The sequence below is a fragment of the Arabidopsis lyrata genome, assembly GCF_000004255.2.
Source record: "Arabidopsis lyrata subsp. lyrata unplaced genomic scaffold ARALYscaffold_8, whole genome shotgun sequence".
Lineage (NCBI taxonomy): Eukaryota > Viridiplantae > Streptophyta > Magnoliopsida > Brassicales > Brassicaceae > Arabidopsis > Arabidopsis lyrata.
The window spans coordinates 6118417-6128826 of record NW_003302548.1 but is presented as its reverse complement, the minus strand read 5'-3'; the positions used below and the strand labels follow the sequence as shown (position 1 = coordinate 6128826).

The following is a 10410-nucleotide window of genomic DNA, read 5'->3' as shown; positions in this document are numbered from 1 at the left end:
ATTCGATAAATCTAGGGAGTCCCGAGGATGATGTTGTAAGCTGCGGGCTTATCGAAGACAACGAAGTCCACGATCTTCGATACCTTCTTGGCAAGGACCGGTAGCTTGATTGTTCCGAGAGACATGGCTGACTCGCTTGTGAACGCAACTAACGGAGATGGGGGTCCTACTATGTCTCCTCGGCTGATTCCCATTCTTTCTAGAGTACTTAAAAAGATCAAATCGACCGAACTGCCTGTATCTATAAGGATCCTTGATACTTCGAAGTTGGCAACGTCAAGGGTAATGACTAGAGCATCATCATGCGGCCTTTCGAGGTACCGCGTTTCTTCTTCATTAAATGATATTGATGTACCTTGAAAATCGACTTCCTCGCTTAAGCTTGCTTTGAGTAGGATATTTCGTCTATGTTTCTTGATGGAACTTATCGAATCTCCGCAAAACTTGGAACCTCCTAGAATCACATTGATCTTACCCTTCGAACTCCTTGGTTCTTCCTCGTTGGATAACCTTGGTCTTTTTGAATCTTGATCTTTGGAGTTTTCCTTTGCTTCATGGTATTCCTTCACAAAATCCTTTATATTGAATTTGGAAAGATCTCCAGTGGCCCAAAGCTCTGCGAGGTGCCTTTTAAGAACGCTGCAATCCTTGGTCAAATGTCCGGTTACTTTATGAATATCGCAATATAGACTTTCATCACGGACCCAAGTGTTCGATCTTCCTTTCCCTTGGAATTGCTTTCCGACGGTACTGTTGAAGGGTTGCGACCCAAATTTCCTTGGTCCTTTGCTCTCCCTAGATTCGAACTTCTTGGTAGGGACGGTGATTGCCGGCTTTTCTTGTTTATTCCTTTTGGCAAAACTTTCTTTTTCGTCCTCTACCTCCATCCAGTTATTCGCGCGGAAGAGTGCATCCTCCAATCCGCTGTAAGGGTCCAACTTGAGTTTCCGGGAATCTTTGATCCTAAAACTTGCAATTCGCGAGATGAAAGGTGTTCGCCTAGCCTCTTCAATGACTCGATTGATGTCTGGCTCCGAACTTGTAGCTTGATGAAATTTTGATTTCATTTCTTTTAATTCCTGGCTAACCTTCCTCATGGTCTCAAACTGGTCGAGGTTCTCCTGCTCGTATTGAGCTGCAAGTTGTTCTTCATCTCCGAGCTGTGTCTCTTCTTCCAACGTCTGAGCCATGTTATTAGTAGCACCAGGAGTTGTTTGTCCGCTGGTTTCATTTCGTGCAGCGGTACTTGGCGAGTTGAATATCCCTCTTCGGATTCCCACAAGGTTTCCTGCACTTAAAGAGCGAACACGAGTTTGTATAGTATTGACGTTTTGACTAAGAGATACCTGGGATGTTTGCAACGTATCGACGGCTTTTTCCACATCCGAGAACTTTTGTGATATGTCCGACATGGTTTGCTGCATAGCTTTGAGGGTTTCAGCCAATGATGTCTCAACGGTGTCTCCTCCGGACATTGTTGCTTATCTCGGAAGTGTAATAAAGAAAAATCTGACCACTCAAGAATCCTAATCGTCCCCACAGACGGCGCCAAAATGTGGATGTCGGATTCACACACTCAAGTATATTATTAAGTAGGAAAGATTATTCTTGAGGGACAAAAATGAATAAGTAAAAACTTCTAAATTGCTACGAAAATTGCTATAGTATTTCTTTCTTCAGAAAAAAGATCCCTTTTACATGGTCATTGGCCTTTTATTTATACATAGAGAAACGACATTAAAATGAATAATTAAGTACAATTATTCCTTCTTAAATGTGTCCGTTTTGATTCTTCGATTTTAATGCTCAACGTTTGAATTTGAGTTGACTCTGATCTTCATGGGCCTCGCCTTTTTGGCCCAAGTATCCTCGAACTGACTTACCCGTGTCTTCTACACCGAACTCGTACCACAGTGCAGTCACTTCGGATTCTCGAAGTGGTGATAACCACTTCGACCGGTCCTTCGGCTCATGGGCTCAATGGGCTTCGCCCTTTATGGGCCATTACCTTGACTACGTGGCAATCTTTGGTTGGTCTCGGACTTCTGGTGCGGGATCCGACACCAACATACGGTCAACCGAGTTATCTCCCCCACGTACACGATGACTTGTGTACGTACACTCTGCCAATAGACGACTGAATTCCCCTGGATGTTGAACCGTTTGTTGAGTGAGAATTACGTCCTCCTCAACATTCCCTATTCCATATTCTTCAATAATTACATCGTTCTACTTGTTGTAATCGTAATCTTCGCCACTGCCTTCACTACCGTCTATAGTAGGATCGAGGGTACTTCCCCCCATAGATCCATCATCACCCTAATAATCATCATACCCAGCACCATCTTCGTTGTCCTCCTCCTCTTCTTCATCCTCATCTGTTTTATCGTCTTCAACGTCGTCTTGCTCATCTACGGCCTCATTATTTCCATCTACATTTGAAGCCGCTACGATGGGATTTGGTGTCGTTGCACTCCCACACACACGGTATCTCTCACCATCGGTCCTAGGGACAGTATTCCCGAGTGCCTTGACGGTTGTAATGAAAGAGACAAACAAGGTGACACTAGGATCCCCACCACGAATCAAAAAGAAAGTATCCAGGCTCATTTGATTGTCAATGTAGACAGGAGGGCGTTTACTTTCTATCATCACTGACATCTTTCCCGGCATCCAGTAACTAATTATTGGATTGCATTCGGTGGACTTCAAACTGAAAACCTCGCATAATGTACGTACAAATGCCGTGTACGTCATGTTTTGCCTAACACGTACACAACGACCAAACCAGCCTTCCCATGGTTCAAATTTCCATTCTTCTTCTTTGCATTTCCACTCACCCACCATAGTAAATACGGGAATATCCATTACCAACCTGCATCATAAATTCAGCAGAACCCCATTAAATGCAAATGAAAGCATGATTATATCTACAAAAAACAAAAAGAATTCTCAACTACACACTTATAAACATAAATCTATCCTCATTTAGCAATTTCAACTAAAAAAAGTGGAAATAAAAATATTCTGGGTTTTTATATAAAAACAATGTTGATCTTAGCACACAATCAAGACCCTAGTGTGTTAAAACAAAAAACTTCTTAACCAATTTCATTACTTACACGTTCAATGCTTGTTTTGGCTCCAAACTTTGTAAATCAAGAAGATCAAACCGATGCAGAATCACATTCGTTCAGAATATTTGTTTCTTTGATGGATCATGTTTGTCTCTTACAACTATTCACACATATAAACTAATATTAGAAAAAGTAATGAAGACTTTTGCATTAATTGTGACATGAGTCATGTCTAAACTTTTTGGGCATTATATACTGATGTCTCATTGTGTTTTAATGTTATTAATCCCAACTTGTCACTGTACTCCCGTACAAATCAATTAAGAACGAAATATATTGCTTAACCGGAACAGTGTACGTAACTGAACCGCTTAATTGAACCGTACAGTGAACAGTACATCGGTCCGTTGGTAGGGGTAAAATGGTCAGATTTTGGCTAAATTGTCAAAACTTGAAAGCCCATTCTCACTTTGCCAAAACATGAAATTAAAACTTGGTCAACTGCCCTGCCATGCAATTTGTATAAACATGTCAAAATGAGTGTTCTTTACGTGCCTGCGATTTTTTACACTTCAGCCGCCGCTCAAAAAAACCCTAGATCCGCCTCGTTTCTCGCCTCTGGGGTCATCGGCGGCCATCGCCGTGACCGTGAGAGGGCCCCAAGGTGCTCTGTTATGCGATTGACTCTTTTTCGGTAGGCGATTTGACAACAGGAGTTTTCAGATTTTGGTGGTGATTTCATCGGAGGCTCCATTTTTTGGGAGAAATGGCTTCGGCTTGTCTCGAACCTTCTGTGAATCTCGGCGATTGCACCTTCCCGGCGTTCTCACCCTCTCTCCGGTTTGTTTGAGGACGGCAAACAGAGCTTGAGTGAGGCTCCTATCGGTGTTTCTCGACGATTTTCAAGCATCGGATAGGTTCTTTTTTGGCAAGTGGTGGGTAGTTTCTTGGTCTAGCAACCCAAGCTTCTCCTTCCTGTTGCCGTACGGCGGCTCTCCTACGGTGGTGGCTCGGCGGTGCTCTGCTTCTCCGTCGGACGTAAGAGCTTGGTGCTCTCTTCCTCTCTGTGTTTGCCTTCAGTCTTCTCTCTATGTTTCTTCTATCCCGCCCCGCGTTTAGTTGTCGTTGGTTTCCCTGGTTCATTGTTTCTCCGAATTGCTTTGTCCTCTGTTGTTTGCTGTTGTTTTAGGTGTGATGGTTTGTGCTTAGGTTTTCAGTTACCGACAGTACCGTTCCCTAGCTAATGTCTTCACTAGGGGTCTTGTTCTGGGCAATGTGTATCCGCTAGTATGCTTGTTGTTAGAGCCGGCTTTTCTAACTTCCACAAGTCACCTATTGGCTCTATTTCCTCAGCTAACCTCCCAAGCCAAAGGTGTTAGACAACTGTTGATGAGTGGTATTTGCCCGAGACCTGTTCTGCTTCTGCAGGTTACTTGTGAGTTTCGCCATGGTTGGAGTTGATGGCTCTGCTGGATCAAGGGATTGAGGGCTGTCTGGCGTCGCGGTAGCCTATACCATCTCCACACAATTCCTTGGCATGTCTCACTTGTTGTACGCTTTTGAGCCTATGTCGGGGTTCTACAGGTTTGTTGCATCCTTGTGTCACTATCGTCTATGCTTCAGATTCTGCTTCTTCGTTAACGAGACAATGACGGGGTTAACTTTCCGTTAGAAATCTCCGTTGAATCGAAACGACGTCGTTTTGAATTGGTCTTATAATTTTATAAAAATAGTTTTTTTTTTATATACTTCCAATCTAACTATGAATATCACATCAATTCAAAACGACGTCGTTTCGATTCAACCGAGATTTCTAACGGAAATTTAACCCCGGCAGCATCTCGTTAACGGAAATTTAACGACATGCCCAAAATGGCCAAGTCAACAAAAACTTAACAATTTTATCGAAAGTCAAACTAAACGTTATGATTTAAATGATATTTCGAAAGTTCATGCTTTTTTTTATCCCAAATTTGAAAGTTCACGTATTTTCCGATATTTTTCCCGATAGAGCATTATGTTGTAGAAGTTTAAATTTTGTTGGTTTTAAGACTTTTAATTCAAGCTACAATTTTTAAAGTCCTTCACAAATCTCAATCACCCCTATAATTTAAGCACTTTTATACTGTACATTTTTGATTGAGCATTAATGTTTAAAAGATTTGAATCTAATTATCAATAAAAAAAATTATAAACACAAAACCATGTGTTCAAAATCCAACAAGATTTGAGAGATAAAAGTCAACATTAAAAGCATCTTCTATTTTTTTAGGAAAGAATGTACAATTCAAAACTCAATACTCAAATATAACTAACTAGTCAACAAAAATTAATAACTCGCCAAAATTAGTTATTCAAAGTAATCAATAACACGCCATATTTGAAATTAACTAATATATATATATATATATTGACTTTGAATTCATGAATTTCAATTTATTACCTTTTTGCACTTTAAGAAATTATATAAAAGGATACATAGGGAAATAGTTTAGATACACTTGAAGCTTCAAAATGTCTTCCATCCCAAATAGATTCAATATTTATGGTGGTGATACCTCAAACCATCGTGAATCACTTCCCATCGAAATGAATCACAACTCCAAAATGGTTCGCTCGATGTTCATTACATCTGATCGCATGAACCATAGAGATTCGTTTCCTTCTCCTCCTTCCCTTTCTTCTTATCAAAATTCACATGTCTCTTCATCTTATGTTGGATTTAATAATTCACATATGACAAAAAGAAATTTTGATTCTATTTCTCGTGCCAATTATTTCCCTACTAAAGAGAAATATCATTTTACTCAAGTATCTTTCACTCAAACCATCATAAATAGGTATACAACTATTGTTCCTTCCAATCTATTTAACAATGTCCACTATGACATTGAACGTGTCAAACGTGCCATGGATTCTACAAATACTTGGAACCCTATATCTCATCTTCCAAAGTTTCTTGATAACCAATCCGGGATTTTGAAGCCTACCCCTCTAAATATCGTGTTTCCGCACCAAGATTTTCCTGATCGTCAACATTTAGACATGGTTTCCTTGTCATCAAAGCACAACCGTGTTTCGCAAGCTGGTCGATCCCTGAAGAAAATTCCCAAACCAACCAATATTTTTGAAAAAATTGGTTCTTATATAGATTCTGAAAAAGATGAGAAAAATGATGACGATCATTATGATGGTCGTACACATAGTCTACCGTATAAGAAATTTGGTCCCTATACATGTCCTAAATGTAATGGTGTGTTGGACACCTCTCAAAAATTTGCTGCACATATGTTATCTCACTACAATAGTGAGACGAACAAAGAAAGAGATCAAAGACTGCGTGCAAGAAATAAAAAAAGATATCGTAAGTTCATGGAAAGTCTCAAAAGATCAAAACAGAAGATATGATCAGTAGCGGTGGATTAAGCGAAGATGAAACTTTTCAACATCTTGTGAGCGTAAAAGAATAGCTTGTTCATGATTTTATTTTCTTAATATCTATTTTCCAACTTATTTTACATAAAAAAGAATCAAAATTGTCTTCTAATTCTAGTATTTCAGCATATTTGTTATTACTAGCAATGGATATACATATTTTCATAGAAAATTGTAGTTGTTATTTGCTCTTTATAGCTTATGGTTTGCTTGTTTTTATAAAGTAATTTCTTAAATTTTCTAAATTATGAACTATTTTCAGATTCATCTCAAATAAAAACATAACAATAGAAATAAATTAATAGTTGTAAAATTATTTTAATATGTGATTTCTTAAATTTTCTAAATCTGATTTGTTTTGTAAGAGCAGATTTTTGAAATCTGATTTGTTTTGTAAGAGCAGATTTTTGGGCCGACCGTGGAATTTTCTCAAGTACTTGTCTACCAATAATTCACACATGAAGACATCTCATTCTTTAAATGATGAACCAAGTCGGATCCCATAAAACAATCTCACGTCCTACAATAACTCTTCCTTCTGTTCATCTTTTACATTACATAAAGCAAATCCATAATAAGAAACATAGCAAGTTTCTTCAACTCTTTCTCAGAAACTCCAAGTACTCTCATTGAAGAAAACTTTGTGCTTTTTCCCTCTAAACGCAACCCAACTGTTTCAGGTTTCTTCTTTACCCCTTATGATTCATCTTAACTTTCAATTTCCATATATCCAACCATCTATCAGTAAAAGCATATATATATTCGAGAACAAGACAGAAATTGTGTTGGTTCCGAGTCTAGATTAAAAATGCCTAGTTGAAGCAGCTTTCTCGTCTCTATCGACACTAGAATGCATCCTACAAGTAAAGCCAACCAAACCATCCTAAAGGCATCTTCATGCTTTCCGTTCAGACTAGACCCTAACAATAGAGCACACACATCAACTTGTTCATGAAACTTCTTCGTCAAACACCTTACGTAAATCCTCTGCCCATATGAAAAAACCCTAACTTGATGATGAAGCCAAGAACTTTGTGTTCATAAGTGAATGTTCTTAAAGTCGTATTTATGCAACACCCCAACATTTTCTTGAACAAATCGAGACCTTCTCCGCTACTCTCATTCTGGTAACTGGTATAACCCACAGATCATTATCGTCTCATTTACCAAACTTCTTATACCGATGAACTATTGTGTTCCAGTTTAACAACGAAATATATCTTACACACATTTGATGAAACAATCTCTCTACTTGAACCAGCTTACCCGTCCTAAAGTACTCATTCACCATCCCTATAGACAGGGCCGGTCCTGAAAATTTGGGGGCCACAAACAAAACAGAAAATGGGGGCCTTTTTTCGCATTCTGATTTCAAATTAAAGCCATAATCAAAAGTAAAAATAAATTCAAAATTTCTAGTAAGTAAATCTCTAATTGCTTTTAACTAGAAATTAAGCATGAACATGAATAGTTATTAATTTAATGTTACTATTTCAAAAAATTATCTGTCATGACTTAAAAAGAAGAAGCAAAAGAGGCTGGAAAAAAAAAGCAAAGTAGAAGAAGGCTGAAAAGTCATGCAGGAAGGAAATGAAGACAACAAAGGAAATAGTTGGGCTTTTACGTTTTTAAAAGGCCCACATATTATTAACATCATTTATTACCTTTCTTTGTTGACCGTCATCATTTATTACCTTTATCTGACGTGGAGAATCTCTCTGTGTAGTGTGTATTATTTGAAAGTTAGAAAATGGGGCCTTTAAAAACGGGGGCCCAAAACAAATGTTTCTTTCTGCTCTGTTCAGAGCCGGCCCTGCCTATAGATTGGTATTATATCTTAGCCTATATGACTATGTTGTATGGAAAAGGAAACAGATATACGGAACCGAAATGTTTTGAAAATGAAAAAAGATTTTTTAAGAATATTTGAAATATCGAAAAGAGAATGCTAACCTAATCATTGCATGAGAGAAGCTGTGCCTTCCACTTTCTGAGGGGGGACTAAGCTTAGGGGGGCTTATTGGGATGTTGATTTCTAAAGACTTTTAAAATTTTAAGATTCTATTGTTATTGGTTTGTAGATTCTTATATTCTTAGTAAACTCTCATGTTATTGGTGTTGTGATTTTGCAATTCAATTAAAATATGGTGTTATTGGTGTATGGATTTTGTAATTCTATTTAAAATCTTTTGTTATTCAAAAAGTTGTGTATTTATTGATTTTGCAATTCTGTCAAACTCTATTGTTATTGGAACAATGATTCTTTACATGTTTACTCATTAACAACAACTTTCAAAATACTCTAGTTATCCTATGTATTTTAAAAACTCCTCTCGTTTCCACTATCTAATCATCGACTCCAAAATAGAAAACAAACACAAAAAATCCAGACATTCCATCCATAATATATAGCAAACAAAAGCCGTATCAAAACAAAAAGCCATGTTCGTTAAAAGAACAAAAATCAAAACCGATGTAACCAAATTCTCAGCTATTTCATTAACAGTTTTTTGACTTAACAACTTTTCCATAATATAATACAAAAAATGTATCAAAACTATGATGAAGAAACAAAAAAAATAGTTTTTGTACCTTTGCTCGCCACAAATAATGATGGGAGAAGATGAGTCTTTTCTCTACGTCAAACCACCATTATAAACAAATATATCAAATATTTTTCTAATAAATTTTTGAAGAAAAAAATCATCAAGAATCTACGATAACCCATAAAATTATTGTAATGATTTCACAAATTTGTGTAAACAATATTAGAATCCACAAAAATCTTTAAAGATTTTAAAAATCTCTCAACTTTTGAAATCCACAAACTTTACACAAATCAACATCCCAATAAGCCCCCCTTAGAAGTTAGGACCCTTGAGTTAAACATTATCTTTTCTTTTAACACAAAACATAATTACCTTTATCATCAACTTACTCTCTTTTTTACATCTTCCTCCTCAGTTCTTGTTTTCAGTTCTCCATTGCCATTGAAATCATGTTCAAATTTAATTCTATATAATAATTTATATCCTTTTTAAGTTCGTTACATAAATTTGAAAAAAATCAAAAAATAACTATAGGACTCCTGAAGCTAAAGTTAAAACGTTACTACTTCTGAAGGTTTGATGTTTATAGTTAGTCCTTTAGACAAACCCATATATAACTATAGGACTCCTGAAGCTAAAGTGATATACTTGTATTTGCTAAGTCTGAGAAATGTGGAAAGTGGTGCAATTTGGAGGAGTTCAAAATTTCACACAGATATGTTCAGCTTCCGTCATTTTTTGTAGGAGATGTTAGTATGAAATGTCTAAATTCAGAGACAAAACTAAGGTAGAGGTAAATGATTGTTTTTTTTTCTTCTATTTATGTTTCATCTATCTCAAAGTCATAATATATATATCCTTCGTAAATTTGGATGAATAATAGAAAATACATAAACAAGAAAATAGTTAGGCAAATACCTTTTGTGTATCGTTTATTTAATTAATCTTATAATTAATTTTACAAACCTTGGACATTGTATATAAGTCTCAAAAAACCGACACATATAGTTTGATAATTAGTCCCCTCTTGGCCCATTATTCAAGCTGGCTAGAAAAGATCTACCTAGACAGCTCTGAAATCCTATTCATTCTATAGTGGTTGCGGCTTATACTGAACACATATGGGTACTTTCCCATCAGATTTGACCAGGTTCTTGCTCTTTATGGTCAACTCTCCTCAGTTCACTTATCAATTAATGCATATGATGTGGACTCATACAGTTGGGAGGTTCAAAGTTCGAATTTCCAAAATTTTCAAACTGCAAAAAACTTGGGAAAGCCTTAGGCCAAAAACACATTGAAAGACTAGTCTGCCTCTGTGTTGTTTAAAGAAGCCACACCTAAGCATG

At 37.0% G+C, this 10410-nt stretch overlaps 1 protein-coding gene across 1 annotated transcript; it reads left to right on the top strand.

Moving 5' to 3' along the window:
* Positions 1-5608: 5608 nt before the first annotated feature.
* LOC9299832 lies at positions 5609-6631 on the top strand. The gene is given in 2 exon segments (XM_002865454.2): positions 5609-6444; positions 6447-6631. Coding segments are annotated over 2 exon segments (879 nt in total). The 5' UTR covers positions 5609-5666; the 3' UTR covers positions 6548-6631.
* The last annotated feature ends 3779 nt before the right edge of the window (positions 6632-10410 follow it).